The sequence below is a fragment of the Tauraco erythrolophus genome, chromosome 19 (genome assembly GCF_009769465.1).
Source record: "Tauraco erythrolophus isolate bTauEry1 chromosome 19, bTauEry1.pri, whole genome shotgun sequence".
In the NCBI taxonomy this organism is placed as follows: domain Eukaryota; kingdom Metazoa; phylum Chordata; class Aves; order Musophagiformes; family Musophagidae; genus Tauraco; species Tauraco erythrolophus.
The window spans coordinates 6,267,470-6,291,641 of NC_141483.1; the positions used below are offsets into that span (position 1 = coordinate 6,267,470).

At 54.2% G+C, this 24,172-nt stretch overlaps 2 protein-coding genes across 7 annotated transcripts in view; both read right to left on the reverse strand.

The window, feature by feature from the left end:
• Positions 1 to 142: 142 nt before the first annotated feature.
• SLC25A1 (solute carrier family 25 member 1) lies at positions 143 to 14,717 on the reverse strand. 2 transcript variants are annotated; one of them, XM_086623507.1, is made up of 9 exons: positions 14,627 to 14,717; positions 3,318 to 3,425; positions 3,051 to 3,150; positions 2,706 to 2,844; positions 2,123 to 2,207; positions 1,852 to 1,956; positions 1,328 to 1,443; positions 918 to 991; positions 143 to 766 (listed from the first exon to the last, which is right to left on the reverse strand). In XM_086623507.1, the coding sequence occupies exons 1-9, from the start codon at positions 14,715 to 14,717 to the stop codon at positions 652 to 654; spliced, it is 933 nt and encodes a 310-aa protein (XP_086479633.1). In that variant the 3' UTR covers positions 143 to 651. The 2 variants fall into 2 exon arrangements, with proteins under 2 accessions (XP_086479633.1, XP_086479634.1); XM_086623508.1 differs by lacking the exons at positions 3,051 to 3,150; positions 14,627 to 14,717 and having other exon boundaries at positions 3,318 to 3,345.
• Positions 14,718 to 22,754: 8,037 nt separating this feature from the next.
• The window catches only part of CLTCL1 (clathrin heavy chain like 1), a 35,218-nt gene continuing 33,800 nt past the window's right edge, over positions 22,755 to 24,172 (reverse strand). For 3 of the 5 annotated variants that reach the window (XM_086623800.1, XM_086623798.1, XM_086623797.1), the window contains 2 exons: positions 23,887 to 23,962; positions 22,755 to 22,870 (listed from right to left, as the gene is read on the reverse strand). In XM_086623800.1, coding sequence (XP_086479926.1) covers positions 22,755 to 22,870; positions 23,887 to 23,962 — 192 coding nt within the window. Of the gene's footprint in view, positions 22,871 to 23,080; positions 23,085 to 23,384; positions 23,433 to 23,882; positions 23,963 to 24,172 lie in introns of all 5 variants that reach the window. The other 2 variants (XM_086623799.1, XM_086623796.1) reach the window with 2 other exon arrangements.

A 24,172-nucleotide genomic window follows, 5' to 3' on the forward strand; every position in this document is an offset into this window, starting at 1 on the left:
GCTGGGATGCTCCACCCTGAGTGGTCTTGGTGCTGGCAGGGAGGAGGGAGGGAGCCTGGGGCTGCGCCGGTAGGTCACTGTCCTCCCATCCTGGGGGGTGCAGGGCTGGTGGACCCCCTCGAGCTGCTGAAAAAGCTGGCACATCACTCCCAGCCAGCAGCATCGGCCCAAGAGCCTCCGCGAGCTGTGGTGCCAGGCTCGGCCATTGCACCTGCACGGCTCCCAGGGGACGCAGCACCGCCAAAAAGGGCTGGTCCCCAGGCAGGCGGCAGCTCCTGGCTGCCCGGGTCCCCGAGGGGTGCAGGGCCACCATCCCAGGGGACACCTCACCCTGGCTAAACCTCGCAAGTGTTGCGGGACCAGGGGGAAGTGTCACCAGGGGATCAGGGCGGGTGTGAGCGGGACGCCAGGGGTGTGGATGCTGGGGTGCTGCTCCCTCCCCGCTCCTTTTAACACACAACTAAGAATTTCACCTGCTCCAGAGCCTGTTCCTAAACATAAATGTGACCGGGTTTGGGGGGAGGGTGTGTGTGTGGGGGGCAACCTCGGCCCTGAGCAGTGCCAGCGGGCAGCTGCGGGCTTGGTCACGGCTCTCCAGCTGCAGCCCCGCAGGGCGAGGGAGGTGGGGGCCGCCCTGGCCCACCCCCCCCCTCAGTCTGTTTTCCACACCTTGTTCAGGAACTTGACCACCTCGTCGTAGATGACAAAGACGATGGCCACATCGAGGCAGACGCGGCCCAGGCGAGGCACCGTGCCCTTGTAAAACCTGCCGGGGACAGAGGGGGTCCGTGGGGCCAGGTACCCTCCAGCCCCCTCCCTGCTCACACCCCCCTGCGCCACCCCAGGCCGCCTCCCCCATGGCCCCCATGGGGCTGATCCCACTGCCACCCCTCGCCCGACCCCGCCGCAGGGCTTACGCCAGGGGCCCCTCGTATTTCATGATCTGGTAGGCGCAGTCCCAGGTGCTCTTGTACTTGTGCGCTTCCAGCCCCTGCGGGACGGGAAAAGCAGCATCAGAGGCCGCTGCCAAGGGTGCAGCCAAGGGGATTTTGGGGGCGAGGGGGAGAGCTAGGGGGGCGTCAGGAGGAACCGATCCCCCTTTGCTGCTGCAGTCCATAGAATCAGGCAGAGATGTCCCCACCTCCGTGCAGACGTTTGCCAGCACTCCCACTGCCCAGCTGCAAGGGGACAGCGTCCCCAGGCATCTCCCAAACCTCGTCTGGCATCAGACGCCTGCCCCAGGGGCTGCATGAAATGGTTCCCCAACAGCAGGTGACCCTAGCCCTCCGCAGGCAGAGCGGTCCCACACTGTGCCCCAGTGCCATACCTGCATCCTGGTCTTCACCACGTCCAAGGGGGTGTTGCCAAAGACGCTTGCAGCTCCGGCGAGGGCTCCAAACACCCCCGTGACGAAGGGGTTGATGACCTTGTTGGGATTGTCCCCTGAGAAGGAGGAGAGGTTGAAGGTAGAGTGGGGGGGGACATGAAGCCCGGCATCCCCAAGGCAGCCCACAGGGAAGGTCCCAGGTCTAGTGGCTCACAGCCAGGGCTGGTGCCATGCTGAGTGCGGGGCCTGGTGTGTTTGGATGGGACTGTCCAGTGGCACCAGTCCCACAGAGCCCACACAGCTCCTGGGAGCTCAGGGTGGGAGTGGAGGTGATGCTCCAGCACTGGAACCCTTCACACCCACAAGCTGAACCATCCCTACCCTGGCCTTCATCCTCCTCACAAAAGGATGAGCCGTGGGAAGCGGAGGGTGTGCTGGTGGAAAGCCCAAGCCTGGCTGCTAAGGACGGGCTTTGGGAACCAGCAGAGCAGCCAGGGTGCCCTGGGGGGACAGCAGCACTGTACCTTTGTACCAGTTCTTGAGGGAGGTCATGACAAAGAAGCGGATGGCCTGGTTGGAGCCTTGCTTGAGGACAGTCGCGGTTAAGCCCTGGTAGGTCCCCTTTAGTCCTGCAGCAGGAGCGGGTGTTGGAGGGGTGCACCAGCCTCCCCTCACGCAGAGAGAAAAAACTCCCCAGGCAGCCGGTCCCAGGCTGCACCTGTCCCCCACCTCCTGCCCGATCCCCCTGCACGGGGGTACCGGAGAGAGACAGGACATCACTTTCCTGGGACTCACCCTGTTCCCGAACAATCTCCCGGACGCCATGGAAGAAGCCGCGGTATTTGGGCTTGGGGGAGCACTGGTCATGGATAAACTTCACCTGTGGGGAGACGACACGCTCGTCCTGGCCGAGATGAGGGGGACCCAATGGCCCTGAAGGGCTTCCGGCCACCTCCTGCCCTGCTCTGGGGACGGTCCTGAGACCGGAGCCCACCCACATGGCCAGGCAGGCCATGGGCAAGGACACAGGGGATGCCTACGCCCATGGCCAGTGGCGTGTTTTGTAGAGGAAAACATGAGAAACTGCCTCTGCAAGCGACTGGGTGGCTTTTACAGCAGAAAACGGGTGATGGGATGGCTCCCAGATGGGGACTCATCCCTCGAATGGGGAAGGGGTCATGGCCACAGAGCCTGACCTCTCCGTGGGGCTTTCCAACATCAGCTCCTCCCCTACAAAACCAGCCCAAGCAAACCCATGTGGTCCTTGGCTCCCCAGAGACCTGACCTGCCCCCCAAAAGCCAGGCATCCTGCTCCTTCCTGACCTGGCCCAGAGAGGGGTGCCAGGGCGGGGGACGCTGGTAGCTGCCTACCACGCACCTTTACGGTCTCCATGGGGCAGACCACCACCACGGCCTCGGCCACCCCGGCGCCCAGCCCGCAGACGAGGCCCCGCGTGCTGTCCAGCCGCCCTTGCTCGTCTCTCATCTGGTTGCTGAGGAACTCGAACATGCCAAACCTGTGGAAGAGCCGCTGTGCCAAACCCCCGGTGCCTGGCCTGGGTCTGTCCCCAGGACCAACCGCACACTCTGCGAGAGAACTCTCCCAGTGCAGGAAAGCACACAGCTTCAGCAAAGCCGCTGGGGACGTTGAGGCCAAACCCACCACCCGTTTGCTGCCACTCGGGGTCCCTGCCGCTCCCCTTGTGCCCTGAGGGACACCTACCTGACGGCAGCCTTGGGGATGGAGCCGTACACCAGCGAGCTGAGCCCCCGGTACAGCCCCCGCACGCCATGGTCGCGGACAGTCTGCTTCACGCAGTCCCCTGCGGCAGAGCACAGCGGTGCCACCGTCACCCGCCACGCCAAGGGCCACCATGCTGTTCCCACCACCCGCCCCACCAAAGCCCACTCCCCGCCAGCTCCAGTCAGGCTCCTGGGAGCCTCTAAATCTGGCTGGTGGGTTGGGGCAGGGCACTGGGCGCACGCTTACCGATGCCCTTGTAGCGGGGAGGGTTCGCCTTCTCGTCCAGCTGCAGCTGTGTCTTCACATACTCAGTGGGGAATGTGATGCAGATCTCGATCCCTCCAGCCAGGCCACCTGGGGGGGAGAGGAGGGGATGCTGGGGCCAGGCACAGCACTGTCCAGTGCCGCATGGTCGCTGCTGGCTCCACGACGGTCGAGCCCGAGTCCTCTGGCATCCAGGTCTGGGCTAGGACACGGTGTCTCTGTCCTCACCAAACCCCTGGGCACTTCACACGGCAGCGGGGCTCCACACCAACCTGGCACCCTGCACGGCATCACTGCCTGGCCATGGCGAGAGCTGTTGAGGGGATGGGCCAGAGGGGTGGGAAAACCGGGCAAACCACCACACCCACGGCCGCCGCTTCAGCAGCATTTCCCCCTCAATGGCACCCCCCAGGTGAGCTGCCAGCACCGGGATTTATAAAGCCGCCAGGGCCCAAGGGCACCGCACGAGGTCCGGCACCGCCAGCGGGAGCCCATGTGCAGACTGGGCTGTGCCGGCACAGAAGCGCAATTATCATCAAGCCCATCCGGCTGCCCCGGGCTCACGCAGGAGCAGCTGCTGGGCGCTGATTACACCGGCTGAAGCCTTTCCCCGCTGCGGCACAGTGATGTGCAGGTGCCCCAGCAGAGACCGACATGGGCTCTTGGTGGCCGGGCTCCCCTTGGCTCGCCTGGAGCACCAGCAGCCGGCCCCGGCCCAGCCGGAGGTCCCGGAGCTGGGCTCACCCCGCGCTGGCGGACAACGGCGCAGCTCGTTTCCGTGCATCAAAGTGCAGCCGGGTTCCGCCGAGCAGCGGGAGCTCTTTGTGCCGGAGCAAGGCGGAGGTGTGGGGCTGCGCCGGGCCCCTCCGGGCAAACCCTGCTGCAGCCCAGGGCATGCGGTGGCACCGGGGCAAAGCCCCTGAGCCGCAGCCTCCCCAGGACCGGGCGCTGCACTGAGTAACGCTGGGGAGCCCCGGGATGCCACTGGGGCTGGGAACCCACTGGAGCGGCCTCTGAGGGTCTCCTGGCTCCTTGGCCGGGAAGGGCAGCTCCGGTCCAAGCCCACAGGACATAGTGGGGTCAGGTTGGCGGGGACAGGTCTCCCATCCCGCCTTCGCCGACTATTCCAACCTGGCCACATCCTCAGTGTGACTCAGCACCACCATGGCTCCCGCCACAGCCACCCCCAGCACGCAGCCTCGCCAGCACAGCCCCGGCACAGCCTGGGGGACATGCTGGTGTCCCAGGGGCGAACGGTCTGCTACCACGGGAAGCACCGGTGCTGGGCGCAGCAGTGGGTTATCCTGCTCTGCGGCCAAGTGCAGGGCTGGTGCCACGTGGCAGAGCACAGCTCTGCTTATCAGCACCCTCCAAAGTACCCCGGGAGGGAATGCTGATAGGGGACACCACAGCCCATGGGATGGGCTGCCGGGCCATGGCTGCTCCTCGTGACAGCTCAGGAATCAGCGCCTTGGATCACGGAATTTTCTCGTATAGTTTTATTTCTCCTGTATGGCCTCCAAATTTACACAAGATACCCTTAATCTCCCTGATGCTGCCTCCAGCTCCCTCCCGCAGAGTGCCACCAATGAAGCCGCTCACCAGCATGGGGATGTCCCTGTGGGCAGGGTGGCATCTCCTGGGGCACCACTGCTTCTCTTGGCTGTGCCCTTCTGGAGGGAAAGGAAAGCAGCCTTGCCATGCTCCCTCACGCAGCTGTGCAGCATCCACCTTAAAACAGCCTTTTCCTGTTTTTTTTTTTTCACCCAGGCACTCCGCTTGTCCTCCCCGACGTAGCCAAGAAGCTGTGCCAGGGCTCAGCACAGCCTGAGATGATGGGAAAGCCCAGCCCCACGCTCCCAGAGTACCCCTGTACTCCCTCCTCCTGCAGGACCTGCCAGGATGGAGACACCATGGCACTGGGTGCTGGTCTCCCATCCCGGGGCAGGACCTGCCAGCCCAGCCTGGCAGCATCCTGGCCTGGTGGGTGCGGGGGACGTGGCACAAGCCCAGTCCCACTCCACCACAGCGCACAAAGGCTCCTTGTTTCCCACCGCGTTCCCAGGACGGGCTGGAGCTGCTCAGCCCAGCCCAGGCAGGCACCGCCCGGGAAGCAACGATGGGTGACCACCACTGGCCTTTACGCCTCCGTGGCGTGCTGTGCTCCAGCGGTGTGGGAGGAAGCCGCTGGCAGCTGCAGTGAGGTCAGCTCACACCACCACCACCAGCCGCTGGCTCTCACCCAGGGCACCATGGGAAGACAGATACTGTCCCTAGGGCTCTCCTGCTGCCCCTCAGCCCTCTCCCATCCTTGGCACGTCCATGAGAGGTGGCAGATACTGCCAGTCCCATGGGTTTTGCACAGGGTTTGCCAAGCACTCTAATTTCTGCTGCAAAGCAAAACAGCTCCTGCAGGAGCAGCTGGCGGGTGCCCGGTGAGCAGCGTGATGAGGAGCTTCATCCTTCAGCTGGTGTAATGGTCCCTGAGAAGCCCAGCACCAGCTGGCACCTCTCTGCGCCGCTACACACCGCAGTGCCACCAGCCCCGCTGCCACACAAACGCCCCGAGGCCACTTCCCTCCCACCTCCTATGCTGCAATCCTGGAGTGCTGGACATTTTAAGAGCTGTAAACGTTCCCACTCAGCTCCCCAGCACCGGCCGCTGCCCTAGCACCCCCAGGAGCCAGGCAGCAGGGAAACACCTGAGACAAGTGCCAGTCCAGGGGCAGCTGCACCAAACGGCACACAGAGGGATACGGCACTTCCCGCAACCTCGGCAGCCACCAGGATTAAGGATGTTTGTTGGTGTCAGCGAGGCAGGGAGGCTCTGCCTGCCATCCTGCGGGCAAAGCCACATCCACAGGCATCCTGGAGCCTGCAAAGTGCCTCAGCAAAGGGACAGCGTGTCCCCTCCTGGGAACCGGCAGCCTCCGGGGCTGCTCAAGCCAAGGAAGGAGAAACAGGGCGTCTGTGCTGGTTCCCCGAGGCAAACCAGGAGATGGATGGGAAAGATGTCCCCATCCCGGAGCCACCACGAGGGCAGCTGCCTCCTAGCACATGGCAGCACCCACACTGCCTCAGCTGCGGCAGGGGACACCCCAGGGCTCACACGGAGTGGCAGGGGCACGGCTGGACACCGGTGCCCTGATCACCCCCATCACCACTCACTGCGGCCCCGAAGGCCGCCCTGCCGCTGCACGGCTCTGGGACTCCTGGGGCAGCTGCACACGCATGAACCACTGTGCAGGGGCACGGGTCTGTGCCAGGAGATGAACCCAGAGAACCTTCACCCTCAACCTGCTCAGGGACACGTGCTGCCTGCGCTGCCAGGTGCCCTCTCTGTCCCCTCACGTTGCTCTGGCCCCTAATCCCGCTGGAAAGGGCACTCAACAGGGATTCCAGACACACTGCATAACTTTGGGAAATTTTTTCCTGTTTTCCTCTGCCTGCACAAAGACAGGGTGGCACAAACCGCCCGCCAGCAGCCCCCTCCCTGCCTGGAAGCGAGACTCATCAGAGCTCTTGCTCTGCTGTCGAGAGCCCTCCCCCCATGCCGCTTTATTCCCGTGGAAAACTTACTCTATGCAAATAAATCAGCTCATTGCCCGAGAGCGGCAGCTCCTTCCACCCACCCCTCCCACACCAGGGCTTTGCAACCTGTTTACCCGGACTTTAACCAGCAGCTTCAGCTCTTGCAACACAGCGGAGTCAGCAGGAACAGTCACGGCGAGCGCTCAGGAGGTGAAAGAGCAAGCGGGGCAGCCCGGACACTGAGCCAAGGGTCTCGGCTATTAGGGGGATGCAGCGGAGCCAGAGAAGGGAGGATGTCCTTCAGGGAAGGTCGCTCTGCCCGGTCCTGGAGAAGGTGCCTCTGGCAGGGGATCCCACTCCCAGTGCTGGGAATGGCGCCCTGCCTGCAGTGAGCCTGTGAGAGCCCCGGCTGCCAGCAATCCCAACCCGCAGGCCCAGCGGGGAAGGGGGAGATGGGAAAAATATCTGTTTGTCAGACATTTGGCACGGTTTTCCTAGAAAAAGTTTAGCTCTCCCTTGTGGAGGGACCAGCAGTTATTTGGGGACACGGCTGGGGAGAGCTGGCAGGAAGGAGAAGAGGGTTTTTGGGGAGAGCGGGAGGGTGCTGCCCCTGCAGTGCTCACACAGCACGCAATGGCACCGGCACAAGCAGGATCAGCTAATGACCTCGAACCCCCTCAGCGAGCAGCTTCTGGGGACACCACCAGCCACCTCTGGCCAGCCTGTCCCAGGGATCCCAGCTCTGGTGCCCAGGACAGGGTGGGTGCCCTGGGCAGGAGGATGCAGCTGCAACAGGGAAGACAAGCAGAGCCCGTGGGGCTGACACAAACCGCTGGCACTGCCACCCCAGGCAAACCCCAACCCGAGGGCGAGCGCCCCAGTGAGCACCCACTGCTCTGTTTGGGAGCCACAGAGGGGCAGGAGGTGGCCCTGGCCCTCTGCCGCTCCTGCAAGAGACTACGCCTGCAAAAGCATCCGGCTCCCGTGGACAGAGCAGCAGGTCTCTGAGCAGCTCTGATGAGATGTGGGCACCTGAAGAGCAATTTCAGCCTCTCCATTTTCAGGGTAATTTCACATGCAGATACACAAGCACTTGATTTCCATACAAAAAGCTCCTTTTAGCTTCAGACTTGGCAGGATCCTTTCAGGCCAGAGGAAATTATTCTTAAGGGCCTGGAAGCAAAGCAGCAGACTTCTCACAGGACCCCTGCCCAGAGCTCACCCCTCCTGCAGATTGTGCGGCTCAGGGTGGTGGGAAGGCACAAACCAGCTTTCAGCTCGTCTCCAGAGCACCAGCAAAAGCTGAACCCTGTTGTGCCCCATGTTGGGAGGGCACTCGGCACACTCGTGGAAGGTGCAGGTGTAGGGGGTGGGCTGAGCAGCCAAGACTTGTGACACGGACCACACGCTGTGGGCACAGACAGCAATCCTGCCCCCCTCCTGGATGCCTGTGCTTATGGTTCCCACCCTCACAAGGGGACCTGGTGCCCTTCCCTGTTAGCCAAAATAGCTTTAAGAGCTGGGGAAATAAAAAAAAAAATAAAAAGAATCAAAAGACCAGCAGGGTGCTACAAACCAGGGAGGCAGAAATCCCCAGTGCCAGCTCGTGACAGTTCTCTGCAGCCCATGTGCTGCCCACCAGCAGCACAGAGCTCTGCCTGCTCCCTGCAGCTGAGGGATCCCCCCTTAGCAGCCACCGCTGCTGCTCTTGAGCCATCCACTAACACAAGGCAGCCAAAGGCAGCAGTGGAGAAATCCTGCCATGCCTGCAGTGGTTAAACGGGTTTGACGGGCTCCACCCTCTCCCCACCGTCCCACCACGGGCCATCTTGTGAAACACGGGCTCAGGGACACACAGGCGCCGTGCTGGGGACGCTGCTCTCCCAGAGAGCTGGCTTTCAGCCCGGCTAGCACCGCAGTCCTGGCTGGGCACCTCCTCCTGCCACACACAGCCCTTTGCTGCCCAGCTGCAGCTCCATCCTTGGGGAAAACCACCGCGGGGGCTGCTCCGCAGGGAGAGGTCTTACATGGTGCCAAGATCAGGGAAGGCGGCTTCCCCCAAACCGGGCTGCCAGAAGATCACCCGCGTTTTGGTTAGAAGTGCAAACACGTGTCCTGTGACAGGTCAGCCCATCTCAGAGGGTGCCATCCCCTGCGCCAGGGCCCTTGGACTGTCTCCCATCTGATAGGGGCAAGGCCGGCGCGGGGCACAGGGGTTTGGCATGTCCATCGGTAAATACACACGTGGCCGCTTTCGTCACGGGAGTGTGCTATCGCCGGGCTGGTGAAAGTCTGATCCCCTCACCAGGGATACACAGAACGACAAACATGAAACGCACCTCTCCATTCCCCGTGCCAGCAGGTGGGTAAACAGCCCCATGCAAACAGCGCTGCAGATAAAGCTGCGGATGGGATGGAGAAATTTGTCTCAAATCTTACTGGAACCGTCCTGTTTCAACAGGCCGTCCTTTCACAACCCGCTCATTCATTGCCTCTTTGCATTCACTTCTCACTGGGCCAATATCGCAATAAATCATTATTATATTTTAAATTTCCTGGCTGTGAGTATGACAGCAGAAGCCGTTCCCTTTGCTTGCAGTCACAGCATCACCTGCCCTCGGTGCCGAGTCCACCTGTGGGGACTGCCAGGTCCCCCGTCCCGCCCCGCTGCCCTGCACGCTCTGCGGGCCCCGCTCTGCCACTGTGAGCTGGCTGCTGGCCAACACGTCACCCCTTCAGACACCTACTTTTTAAGCGTCCAAAAATCTTTCTAGAGACAGGCAACAGGGAGCCGACGTGGAAGCCCAGGGCTGCTGGACACCTTCCCCAGCACAGCCTTGTATCTGAACAAAGGAGCCACTGCTGGAACTGAGGCTTCCCTGGGGACAGGCTCTGGTCCCTGGCCACCAGCACAGGGGACCGGGCCTGCTGCACCAGGCACTGGAGCACAGACAGAGAGAAGAGGTGGCAAAAAATGAACCTCTGCTGTCAGGAGGTGACCTGAGGGCTCAGTGCAGAAGCACAGGATGACCCCTGGCCAGGCAGGAGCAGGGAGGCTGCGTTGGCATGCACCGCACAAGGCCATCAGAGACAAGAGACACTGCAGCATCCCTGAGCTGTCAGCTCGCAGTGCTCATCACCTCCAGGGAGACGGATGGCTCCTTCCGATCATTTACGTCAACCCAGAGAAAACAGTCGCCTGCAGAATGTCAAGCAGAGCATCAGGCATGTGAAAATCTCAGAACCTCACACTTCAAAGACCAAGGTTAACCCCAGCTCACACAGAATTCATTCAGACCGAAGAAGCTGGGCACCTCGATATGGTTTCCCAGTCCTGGGGCTGACAGCCTGCTCCCATCACAAGCCTTGGGGCTGCTCTGGGTTTCCGCAGCAGCTGCGGCCCACGAGGGCTCACAGGCAGGCGAGGACGTGCTCAAGGCCAGCGTGCTCATTCAGCCCCAAACCAATGACAACCAGACGATGCAAACCCAGGTGAGACTACAGCCAGGTTGATGCACCAAGGGCCAGCAGACCTAGCAAGACTGGTTCCCTCCACACTCACCAATCCTCCCCCATGGCCATGTCCGACCCACCACCCAGCTCCTCCAGCTCAGCATCGAGAGGGGAACATCCCCTACTCTGCTGTGAGCACCAGCATCCATCTGAAAGCCAGGGAGCGTGCCGGACCATGGCTGTTTCCAGCAGCACAACCTCCCTCCCACCCTCTCAGGAGGCCAATGGCCCTGGAAGCCCAGGGGGACTTGGGACTTTTGGGAAAGAGTCCCGCTCTGCAAGAAGCAAGCCTCAGCTTTCACACACAGTCCCTGACTCTGTAGGTACAGCATTTCCTAAGAAAGATCATATCAAGAGATTAACAAAGAGGAAACTGAAAGTCTAATTACCGCTTTGTTTCTCAAGTGATCCTGGGCTCCTGCTAAACGTGTGCCTCACGCCCTACCCTGCAGGCCCTCCTCTTCTCCCTGTAGAGTCCCTCTCCCCCGGCCCGTGCTCCTCCTGGGACCTTGGTGCAGTCACTGCTATTTCCCAGCGGTACTCAAGGTTTGTAGCAAACACCAGAGCAGCAGCCACGACCGTTGCGAGCTCTTTCCAAATCAAGCACCATGTTGAACAGTGTCTGGGCGTCCTGCCTCCCCAACCAGGCAGGATTAGGTGTAGGCAGGAACAGCAACTGTGCACCAGCCCCAGGGTGAGCAGAGGTACCATGCGAAGAGCGAGGCAGCTGAGAGTTTCTCCGTGGGAGGGAGCAGACCCCAGGCTTCAAAGCTGGCTAAAAACAGAGTTAGACTGTACTTAACTCTGGGCAGGGCAGGCAAAGCCTTTAATCAAACGGCCACTGCTAATCAAGAGCAAAGTTCTCAGGAGAAGGGCAGGGTTTGCCTGCAAAATGGCAAGGACTGTTTGCGCTGGGCTCTAAATAGTCCATCCAGGCTGGCTGGAGCTGACCTAACAGCACTGCGGTGCCCGAAAGCCCATCAAGGAACCCTCCAGGGTAACGCAGGGGTGATCGTCCATGCTGGGAGCTGCGCAGTGGACTGGCAGCACCCAGCCCTGCAGAAGGGACAGGAGCCTGGTGGGCTAAAGGGTTTGTTTGGAAACTAGGGCACAGAAACTGAAAGCTGGCTGTAGGGAGGCTGGAGACACAGCTGGACTCCCAGGTCTGCCTGCTAACAGGTTACTACCCGCAGAAGCGACACGAGCTGTCCCTCCAACCAGCTCATGAGTTCACAAGAAACTTATGCTAGCTTTACAACAGGTAACTGAGCCAGCAGATGGGTTAGAAAGACACAAACAATATCCATTTCAGCATAAAGCCTGCATGTCTACCAGTCTTTTAACCAAGTTTAAGCTAAGTGACATTATGCCAAACCTTTGTTCCCAGTTCTACAGCTACGCCACTTCTGACCCAGTGCCAGGTGCCCCGAACCTCCTGTGTACCATCAGTTCAGAGCCTGGAGGGCTCTTCCCATGCAAAGGGGGTCGAACAGCAGCAGGGACCCACACCCACTCAGCTCTGCCCTCTCTGGAAGCCCGCTCTGTTTGCAGCACCCCCAGACCAAGTCCTGGTGGTGACACCCACCCAGCTGGCCAGGATGGCCAAGCTGCCTTCGTGTGCTTGGGCCACGCACGGCCATGGTACCAGCAGCAGTGCGGGCTGAGTGGTCACAGCAAGGTGAAGCGCTGCCCTGGCACACAACTGCTTGGACGAACGAGAGCCCATTAGCAAATTAATTTTTAACTTCGTGCTTGTCTATCGTGACAACTGAAGGAGAAGAGCTCTTGGCAGCCAGAGCTTCACTTGCATCTCTTCAGAAGAGCCAGCCCCAGCCTGCTCCGGTCTGGGCAGCGAGAGCGAGCTGGGCCTCCCTGACAGAGGATCTCAATTACGCTCAGGGTCTGGGAGCAGATACGCATCCAGGGCAGGACGATGGCTGCTTATTTAACTCCACCAGTACAAGGCAGACAAAGCACAGCACGGTAGGAATGGTCCATCTTGAACATCTCTAGCTCTACAAAACATTGAGCTTTGGAGCACACACCCGTCAGGCAAACAGATGTCAGAGTAGAATCCCTAAAAGCATCAGTAAACCCCTTAAAGTCAGCAAAGACAGCCATAAATGGCATTACAGACGCCCAGCAAGGGGCTGGAGGGCTGAGCAGACTGGGACGCAGGGAGTTAACAGCAGCTTTCTCCCATCTATGTGGTTCTCTAACACAATTAGATGCCACAGAGGCTTGGCTGGACTTCTGCCCATTAACTAATTACTCTGATTTGCTGCATGGGAGGAGAAGACTAGCATCTCAATAGAGTCCTTCTTCCACCCCTGCAGCCTCACACGGACCCAGAAGGGCTCCTTCAGGGGCATGTGCAGCTTTGTGCTATGTTGCCCAACCTGACATCTGGCAGAGGCCACAAGCACCATATTCCTTCCTTTACACCAGATCAGCTTCCAGGCACACCTGCAGCACCTTTCCCAGCAAGGGAGAGCAGGGCAAGGCTGCTGCGGCCTCTTTCAGAGTACACGGATAAGCCATCCACAGCTGATGATCCTCAATTACAGACGAAAGGGCTACAAAAGTCTCCTGATATACTGGCTCAGGCAGCAACAATCTGACACTCTGCGCATGGGCAGTGAGTTGGGAAAGACTGGGAAGGCTGAACAGGGGGCACAGTGCTTGTCTTTCCCATCCTAAACTTGGATTAAATCCCTTTTAAAAGAAGATATCTAAATAAAAGGGGATAAGAGGCTTGAACTAACAACCCACTTTGAGGGGATGGCAGCACAAGTTTGAGAGCCCTGAGGAGCACCGAGCTCTAGCAGAGCCTGGCCTCCCTGACGGTCTCATTTGAAGGAGAAGGCACTCTCCTGTTTGGCCACAGCCGCCGCCTCCTTGTGCCCCAGCCCTTTGGCTGGGCAGCCCAGGTGATGGCACCCACTCCTCCAGATGACATGACACTGGGAGGCCTCGTCACCCTTTGCACACTCCAGCGCTCGCATCCATTTCCTGCAGCGCTGCTGTCTCCGGCACTTCTCCAGAGTCCGCGAGGGGAGGCTGACCGCTGAGGCAGGGGCCAGCGCTGGCGGGCAGAGCCGGAATGGCAAGGGCTTGGCACTCTATGCCTAGCCAGAGTGGGCAGAGCCGTGCTCCTCCCAGGACCCCACTACAGGAGACTGGAGCTCTGCCCTTGGAGGGAAGCAGAGAGTTGTACAGACGAACAAAGGCACGATCGTAGGAGGGAGAATCGGCTGGAAAATACAAAAGCTCTAAACATGCCAATCATGTCGAGGCCATGATGGCTCATTGCAAAGGGAAGACACTCATACATACTCTGGGAATTGTACTGCAAGTGGTAGGAGAACCCAGGGAGCTAACGAACGGCTACAAGGGAGTTTAACAAGCCTGTGACTGTCTTGGACTCCATTCAGCTCAAAGCTCAAACCAGCCACATGCAGAAGGACGGGCATTAACTCTACAGCTACTGCTGAGCTTGGAGCCTGTTAAGATCTGGTGGAAATGGTCAGAATTGGATGGGAAAACATGCCCTGATCCACGGGGACTGATGCTGAGACACAAAGGAGGGACCAAGACGCTGGAAGAGGAGCTGTATCAAAGCAGCATACAGGATGTGGCTGGAGCAGGAACGACCTGAGCACTGCCACTTCAGCTCTCCCCCTTAACATCATCGGAGATGCGTAAGGAGGTGCCCTCCTGCTAACGTGAAAGTTTGCCCTGCTAAACAACGCGACTGCCACGAGCCCTGTGCCACCCTACATCACTGCACTGAGCACATCGACACCTCCCCAGCAAGGCCACGGGTCGCAGGAACAGCCTCACAGTCACGCTGCGATCCCCGCCAGGGGCGGCGGGAGCCTGGAGAGCCGACGCCTTAGCTCGGGATGTGTCTGCTGGAGCTCTTCGGCTGCTGCTAAAGGGAAACCCCAGCTCGCTGCGGGCCACCTGCTTGGGGCTGGCGGCTACCAGGATGCGGCGGGAGCGGGGTGTTTCAGCCTGACTCGGGCTGCTGGGCTCGTTGGGCGCGGGAACCCCGAGCGGGACGGGCAGCGGGCGATGCCGGCAGGCTGGGTGCCAGCGGCAGGGATGGAGCACCTGCGGGGAGCGCGCTGCCTCCTCCGGGGCGGGTCAGCGCAGCCTCCGCCCAGCACGGATGCCCACGCTGGCAGCGGCGGCCGGGCGACCTCAGCCGGGGGGAGCCCCGCGGCCGAGGGACACACGCTTACCTGCCAGGATGGCCTTGCCGGGGTGGGTGAGCTTGGCCTTGCCGGCGGGGGCGGCGGCGGCCAGGCGGCGGGGCGCGGCGGGGGCGGGCATGTCCGCGCTGCGCCGCGGCTGCTGCGCTGCCCGGCGGCGGCGGCCGGGGCCGTATTTCAGGGCCGCGCCCGCGGAGGGGCGGCCCCGGCGGCGTCACATCCTCACGGCGCGGGGCGGGGCGCGGCGGGGCGGGGGCCGCATCCCGCGGCGCGGCCGGCGGAGAGCGGAGGGCACGGGGGGGCGGGCAGCGGAACTCGGCTTGTGCCCGGCTTCGGCTTAGCTGGTCCGAAACATGCGAAGATGATGCGATGATTTCTCGCCCTGCTCCCAGAAAACAATGGGAAACCCCCCTCCGCTGGCTACGCCGAAGAGATGTCAGCCCCGCCAGACACAGGCTGAGTCACCGGGACGTGGCTAACGCTGCCAACAAGAGCAAGCCACCGCCAGAGCAAGCGGCACCCCCCGGGCATGCGGAGGCCAGGACTAGCTCTAAAAAGCATCCCCAAAACCAGTCGGTCACTAAGATTCTCACAACATACGCTCGCTGCTCTTGGAGGAAGGTAGATTCGGCCTTTACTGATCCAAGTGCGCTCCTCTCATGTCCATTGCTTGAATCATTTCTGTTTCAGTCAGCGAGGAAAGGAGACAGGAGACTCCCAGGGCAGGAATCACACGTGAATGCCTGACATTGTAACCAGAAGAGAAACCAAAACATTCTCAAATTAAAAGACTGTGAGCGCACAGAGCTTTGAGCTTGTTCCAGGTAATGTTTGGGGGGGAACCTTACTACCTGCTGCTCCTAAATAATTAGCCTGTGCAAATGGCACCACTACTTGTTTTTGCTTTATCTGCACATGTAGGAAGACAGCCCTCCACGAATTCCTGTCTCAAAGCTGTTTTTATAGGGATGCTGGGGAGAGAAACCAGCACAGTTTTCCTTTCCATCCAGGATTTCACAGAAAGCAGGGAGCACTGGAGCTGGACTCCGGAGATGCGTTCTTCCTTATACCTGGAGCAGCCACACTGTTCCAAAGAGCGAACATTTTGTGCAATAAATCTCCCCCAGCTGCGCACAGAGCACGCTCCTGTCGAGACTTGCTATCCGTGCGTTTTGTGACATGATTTCTGCTTAACAAGGCGCAGCCATCAGGCAGCTGGATTCTGGCTGCCAGCCCCATCTGAAAGCTAACGCTGCAGCTACGGGGCGGCGATACAGCTGCAGCTTCGTGGCTAAACCGACTGCAGAAAGACCGTTTGGGAAACTGAAGCACCTTTGTTCTGCCAGGGTTGAAAGCAAACATGTACTTGAATTGCAGAACTTGTCTCCAGATGAGGCCAGAACTATATGTTATTTCAACAGAGTTAAGACAGTCCCAGGGGCAAGTCCATTGAGGTGGTCTCATGTCAAATCTAAGGCCATCCACCTCCAGCATGGGAAGTAAGGATGGATGGGGGAAAATTAACACATGAAGGGTGCACGGAAGGGATGAACATTCACAGTCCCAGTCCCAGATGCAGAGCAGATACTCAGTACTCAGGTTAACAGTACTGGAATAGCAAAAAATAAGATAAATCCTTTCAAAGATGGCAAACAACTGGAAATGCATTTGGATTTCTGATTAATCTCTGCAACTCCTCCCTACCTGTTCATCAAATTATCATAACATTCATGTCTGCTTGTAGACACATATACTCACTGCTGTGAGGCCATGATCACCTTCACAACAAACACTGGCTCTTCGGATTCCTGAATCCTCAGGTCAGCAAGGCCTTGTGCACAATCTTGTCCTGTCCAAGAAAATACTACGCCACATACTTAATTCTTATCAGCCTTAATAGGATTCACAACAGTGCTTACTTTGCTGAACATGGAAAGGATTATTCATATTTAATCACATGCAGACACAAGCCAACTCAACTTGACCTCCAAGAAGCTGCTAACATCACTTGTCAGCAGAAAGCCTGAAGGAGAAGAGCACCTAAGGAAGATAAGCAACCCCTAAAACACCAGAGGCTGCAAAAGGTGCGTTTTAAATCCCGTAAGTGACTTACATGAGTAAGTAAAGATTCGACCGGACTTGTGTGGTCAAGAGCATCTCCTAGGAAATGGGTGGTCAAAGCATAAAAGAGCAGCTACTGTTACAGATAGGATATCAAGTCCTCTATCTTACTGCTCTCACTTCAGGAATTTTCATGGAAACAAGCCTCTGTCATTCTGAACCCATTTCCATTGCTGGTGCTTGTTTCTACTGCCATAGAAAGACACGAGAATTACGAAATCCATAGTCAGGTGCTGTTGCAGCCTGTACACCTTGTGGCATCCCTCCAGGACCCAATAATCAGAATTAAAAAGAGAACTACTGAAGACGAAAGCAACTTCTATGATTATTTTTAAAACACAAACACCGATTGCAGACAGAGCGTTCTGGATCCTAGAAAGCACATGAACAGTGTCTCCACTTGATAAGTTCTAACTTATCCTTTGCCCCTTCCTGAAATTATTATTTTATTTTTTTTTAAATTGGCACAGCTTGACACACCCAGCAGCACATCGTAGTTCCAGAGACCATAAGTGGTCAATATAGGGCAGATATCATTTCACTGAATAAACAGCTAAGTTATATTATTGGTACAACTCATCAACTACTACAAACCTTTCCACGCATTATTAATCCCCATCAGTTGGTGTCTTATGGTAAAATAGAAAAACCTCATTTCCTCTCAGGTTCCCTGACAATGCCTAACAATTCCTTTACATGTAACAGATTCTGTGCATAACGGGCTTCAAGGAGAAGTGATCATATTGAAGATCTGAGTCAATGTTTCCCCAGCTTTCAAGTGTGTGCAGCAGGAGCTACTGTGACTATAAGAAAGGTGTGATTCCAGAACAACTTGCACAATTCCCACTTGAGCACACACACAAAAGAGCTCCTGTTGATACTCAAGATTACTCTCCGAGATTACCAAGACGGAGCCCTCTCAAGAGCCCAACAGAAGTCCCTGTTTCATTAACGTTTGAGTGGGCCTGACTCATTTCAGAAGACAAGTGAAATCATGCTAACCCTGTTAAGCAATTTACCCTAGATGAGACCATTTCCCCATCCTCCAACTGAGAAAAAAAAGCATCTTCCAAAAGGAAAGCAATTCAAAGATATACCAACTACCTCTTCCAACCCCAACCCACTCCTAGCTTCCCAGCTGGATAACCAGCACTTTGGGGATTTGTGCTCTGCATAATACTGGAGATCTCATCACTGTGCAAAAGAACATACCAGATGACTTTGTAACTCCTTCCTTTCATAACCGCTACACAGAAAAGGAGAAATACAGATTTTTAGATGAAGGTATTTTAAAATCTTGATTAAAACCACAGAAGACAAAAAAAATATCTCCTTGAGTCATTGAACCACGCAGGAGAACACATGACTGAATAAACTCAGAATTTGACTCAGGATTTTTAAATTCTGACACATAAAAGCAAGACAGGACTTCACTGTCTGTATTTCAAATTCATACCATCTTAAGCTTAGAAGCTGGCAACTTTATGGTCTATTTTAGCTTGGAAGGAAATGGATGGATTTTGCCACCTTCCTGAAAGATCTTGAAGCTCCAGACTGAAAGATCTAGACTGAAACACATACCTCTGCTAACAATTTTGCAGTCTTTTATTAGCAAAACATGAGTCAGGATCTGTCATCACCTTTGGAAAGATGCCCACAGAAAACATGAAGTACTGAAAAACAAGCAAGCTATACTAGCAACAGACTCTTTGAAAGCTAAATGCTTGCTGGAGCAAGAGATGTAGGAGCACAGAAAGACTCCAGATTCAGTAAGCTGGACTGGTGCACCTGCAGGTTGCCACAGCAAGTGTTAATTCACTTGGCAAACCACTACCTAATTATGCACCAGCGTCACAAAGCACTCTGGTATCGTTAAGCATTTTCCAGCCTCATGTTCCTAACATTTTATCACAAATTCAAGATATCCCAATTTTATTTTGTGGGAACAAATGAAATTGAGTGCTCTTGGGGGACTCTGTAAAGCAAGAAAAGAAATTCAGTCAGCTTGGAACCCAGTGACAAGCCAGACCATTTACAGCAGAATGGGAAGGACCCAGAAAGACTGAAAGTTCCACGGATGAGAAATATGCCCTGTCATAAGGCAGTACAGGCACTTTAGGCACTTTCTAAACTGCTTGTTGTGGGAGCCTGGTACATGCCATGCTACTTGTTCTGAGATTTGCAATATTTCTAGCCTCATTTTTTTTCAGTACAAATTGGATCCACTGTTCATGCTGGTTTAATCACACCAAGAGTTTCTCAGTGGCCATGTTCTAGCCTGCCAATTAAAGTGTCACACATTAAAGCATAAACATTAATTATACAGCAGTTGAATAGTTAGCTTTGCCCAAGTAGATCATACGTGCCCAAGTACAAAAGTTATCCATGCTCATCTAAGTGGGCATCAGACAACAAAGGATTTGTTTGTCACTTTCAGAGTTCAAAAAACAGAAGAAAGTTTTCATGCTTCTGAGTAACTGTTGCCGGTTTTGCTAGGGGAAAAGAAGTTGTTCCTTGATTCACACAGCCTTAAGGAATCCATGTCGAGCTCTAAGTGCCAGCTCTCAGTATTGCAGTTGCTAAAAAAAGAATCCATTAAATCAAAATTAAGTTTTGGACCTCACAGTTTGTCTTTCCTGTATCATTCCCATAATTTGTGCAAACCTGTATAGACTTTATCTGCCTATAATTTTTATTTTTTAAGAAGCAAAATGACTTGAGCATTTTCTTCTGCTATGCTACCATTTAATTATAGAGCCCTAAAAAGGGGGGAAGGGAAATAGAAATCTTGTAAAACACCACAGCATTATGTAGTCAACGAGAAACAGAACTTACCCCAGTGATGTGTACCTGCCGAGTTTAATTCTTCCCAAGTTTATGAGGCTGGCTCCTCTGAACCAACAGAGCAGACAGCGGCAGCCTCCACCAGAATTCAGCTTCTAGCAGCAGCTTTGTTAAGACACTCTTCCTCCCCTCCCCTTTCACTTGGTGTTTGTATCAAAAGAAACCAGTAACCTTTAAAGATGCAGGGGGGCAAAGGATAGCGTAAGGAGCTCAAGTGCCAGCGCAGAGTGAGCAGCTGAATGCAGATCAGAATTTTATGCCAAGAGGAGCACATGCACATTTGTGGAGAGATCAGTTTCTGCCTAGCTCACAAGGTATTGAAGCAGCTGCACAGCAATGCTTATGAATTGCTTGTCATCTCTGATGCCAGAGCTGTAGCTGCCCAAAGTTTGCCAGATGGGGCAAGACTCCCCTAAGGTCTGACAAATAGAAAGAGCTATTACAGAAGGAAATCCATACTCGGTTCCTCACAGGAAAAGCATGAGTCAGTAAAACCTCGATGTAGGTTCAAGCAAGTTACTATTCGACAGTATCGTAAGCCTAGAAGTTAAGTCTCCAGATGCTGCACTCTGCAGCATGTTCTGCACAAACAGATCATTCTACATGACAGCACTAGCCTCATCTCACTGAGGTGGTGGGAATTAGTGAGAGGCTGTTTTAAAGGAGGTGTTCTGCAAAACAGTCTTATCCAAGTTCTCAAAAAATTGGATCAATGCTGCAACTTGATAAACTGGATTAAGTCCTCCACCTCAGAGGGGTTATTTCCTGCTGAGTATGACTTAACTGTTAAGGAAGCAGTGAAGCTGGTACAGAGTTTGTTCTGAATTTGAGGTACAGCTGCACTGTAATAGCAGTGAGTACACATTTCTGGGATGCATTTTAGAATGCAAGATCATAAAATTTATAAAAGCCATTATACTTAGGAAGAGCTTAAGATATCAGGAGAGGCAAATAAAGCAAGACTATTCATCAGAGCTGGCAGCTTTGCTTTCCTTGAGAACTCAGTCGTTCCTGTAATTAGATTTCTAGACTGAAGCTATTAAGGATCCCCAGGCTAGCTCAATTCTCTACAGGTCATGAGCTGTTCCAGTATTTAATGTAGCAGTTTACTGTGTTCTACTATCAGCTTGTAATTGTTGCTGTAAAGTCACAGTAAATTTTCAAGTTGAGAGGAAGGAAACTCCTACAGTCATACTAATCTTAGAGCTAGTCTTCAGTTCCAGCTGCCTTATCTAAATTCCTTTTGGCCCACAAGGAACTAGTTACAAAAATATAAGCACTATTTGTCTGCAAAATAGCATGCTACCTGGCTAACTCCTGTGAGGAGTACGTCTGGACAGAATGCAGATTTGTTTGAACTCATGAGCTGCTCAGTATTTCAAGCTGAGCTGTTGAGTGCTGATCAGTACAAAACTGAGGTTAGTGTGTTACATTAACACTGGGAGCACTCTGGTCTGTATCAGGAAGGTGGACACTGCATCTCTTTGCCATTGCTACCACAGCACAGTGACCAAGGGAGACAATATACTAGTCAGAATTGTGCCAAAGTACTAACAACCTCGTCAGTCTCTGCTGAGTGGCATTTAAAGATGTTTTGCCCAGTTCAAGTAGAACTCAGTATGAAAAGGTGTGGCTTACCACTGCTACATTAATGTATTTCAGTGGAGATGGCACTAACTGCATCTCCCTCAGCACAAGACTGAGGCTTTTCCAGCCCTGTGAATGAAGTCATGTAAACACGTGACTGGCTCCTGCAGCATGACCTCCGCACATGACAGCGTGCAGATGTGTCCAGTGAAGGGCCTGCAACTCCCCTTTAAGTCAATTGCTAAGCCATCCATGTTAGGTGCTTTGGCATACATCTCCCTTTTCCTGCCTCGCATCCTTAGTTGTCGGATTAAGAAACCTGATGCTATTGGTGGTAGTGTATTACTATTACCAGTCCCCACCCCCAAGATATTAAGACTAGAACCACACAGTGGATACTGCAGTTTTACATTTATAGATGGACTTTTATAATATTCAAGATTAGCACAAGATTCATAACCATAAATTATACATTGTTATCTAAGTACATAAAACGTTAATGATACATGTATTTGAAGTGGCACAAAGTAATAATACATCCCTGTTGGCATTCTCAAAGAAAGAGGTGGGTGATGGACACGCTGTTGATACTACTGCAGCATAGCAGAACTGAGTCACCGCACCCTGTTAATTCAGGCGGTGCTGACTCTGCCCACCAGACAGGGTCAGAACATGGTGTGGCAGGAAGCCAATGCCAGAATCAGTTAAAGGTGCAAATAAAAAGTCAGGATTATCACCCTCCCTACTGCCTCAATATTTTAGTGCTGTCCCCCTCCCCAACCCTGACGCTGTGCTCTTGCATCTCTAGTACTTCGGCAGCCCATGCACACTCCTATGTTCCCTTGCCACACATAGCTGAGGTTTCCTTTAGTACCATTTAACGTCAACAAGTAACATGCTCTCTTCTTGTTAAACAAAAAGGATCTGGGAATTGTTTGCTCTCTGGTATGAGAAGATTTATTTTCTTCAAGTCTCAGATCTAGTCCAGAAAATATAGAACAGACTCCAACAGCATTGAACCCCAACCGCATTATTGTCCAGAAAAGGAAACTTTCCCAATATTCCTCTAAACATTCAGAGCACAAATATTAGAAAGCCCATTTTCTTTTGCACATAGGACTGCAAATAAAATGGGGTAGTCAGATGTACACAAGCTTTCAACAATTCATTATTAACGAGATGCTTCACTGAATTGTTAACAACCCTGCTACTTCAGTAGCTTCAGCTAAAGCTTTAACAACTTGGTGCCAGGCAATTTCCCAGCTGCCTTCAATGGGCTTTGCAAAAGAAAGAAAAATATACTCTCTTCCCCCTGGCCTCAAGCAGTTATTGCTATATGAGTTAGTGAAATAGTGCCTTAACTTCAGACAAGAGTCTCACAATGCCATTAACAAAAGCTGCCTTTCAGAGGTTGAAATGTAACCGGACAATAATCAATAAATAACAGTAACAGGCATCCCGTTGAAGTCTCCTCACTGAGCCAGGCAGCATGTTCAGTCAACAGAAGGTCATCTGTGCCTTTAGGACCATTGTACACTTCTTGGAGAAGTTAAAAAGGGACGGGAAGGAAGAGAACAGAGACAGTGAAGGTCTGTCAGAGAGCTAGTTACATATTGAAACCATAAACAGGCGGCTGGGTGAATCCTGGTGCTGTGTATCCATATGGGAAGTTTGCCTGGGGAGGTACTGCACTGGGGCCTGCTGTTAACATCAACTGCTGGCCTAGAAAAGCATGAGAAAAAACACAAAGTTAGTTAAAGAACCCAAGCTTCCCTAATGCTGGCTATACTACAGGACAAGATTATGAGGCTTCAGCTAAAAATCAGCCACTGTGCAAGCATACAGTAGCAAGTCACACTATTACTCAACATGCACCACAGAGCAGGCACCTAGGCCATCTGCTCTTGTACCAGAAAACTACAAAAGCAAGGCAGGACTCAAGATGAGTATCAACTGATCTTGAGGGCATAATAAGCCTGGCTTGTTTTGAAGAGACCATACTGAAAGCCAAACAAACTGATACTATTTAACCCACACATGGTCAGAACTGATGGGTAAAGCAATTCAAGCAAATAGTTAGGTCTGTTAGGTCTCACAGTCTGGATAGTGCTGCAAAAGGCCTGAACATACCTTAGCAGATATCTCTTCATCACTAACAGCACACGTGCCTCATGCATATGTTAAATTCAGGTTAACATTTACATCAGACAGTGAACCAGTCGCATCCTTGCCTTACCAGCCACTTCTAGGTGCTTGTTAGCAGAATGACTCTTCAGGAAGGCTTCTAAAATAGCAGCACACTTGAGGACAGCCATGTTTTTTTGGCTGCACATGTCTTAAAATGGGTGAGCTAGAAAGCAAGTCTACCTTTCTACTTGGAAGAGCAGAAGGCAGACACATTCTTCAGACAGGAATAACAGAAGGAATTTGCATGCTCTGTAAGTTATTCCTGGGGTTGTGCACACCTTGGTATTCCCTGTCCTGTAATCATACTGAAAGACTATTCCTAAGCTGAAGTTCTGAGCCATATAAGAGAACAATACTTTAACTGAAGAGTAGAAGTACTGTAAGAGTGAGATGTCACTTCAAAAACTAACACAGTTCATCCAAGTAGACATGACCATTTTACTACCTAGTTGAAATCAGTTTACTTTGACTGGAGGTAGTCATTTAAGTTACCTCCACAAAGAGACCAGAGTGACAATAGGTAATCAATTAAAATCAAGTCTTTCACCTACCAAATACTATTGGAGTGGGTTCAGTTACTTGTTCCTCTTCTTTTCTTAGGCTTTCAGAAGCATCAAGTTTATCCACCTACATCGAAGTGAACAGGAGATGTATGAAGGCCTTGTCTAGGAATTGCACCATCGTGTGAAGCTTTTCCTGCCTGGTACCTTAGCTATCAAGTGTTCCTTTTATTAGTCCAAGCTGGAGACTGTGAAAGTCTGCATGTTCCCAGCCAGCTATGTTGTAAACCTGCCCTCTCAATTGCTTTATTACAACAAAAAATAGCTCAAAACGCAG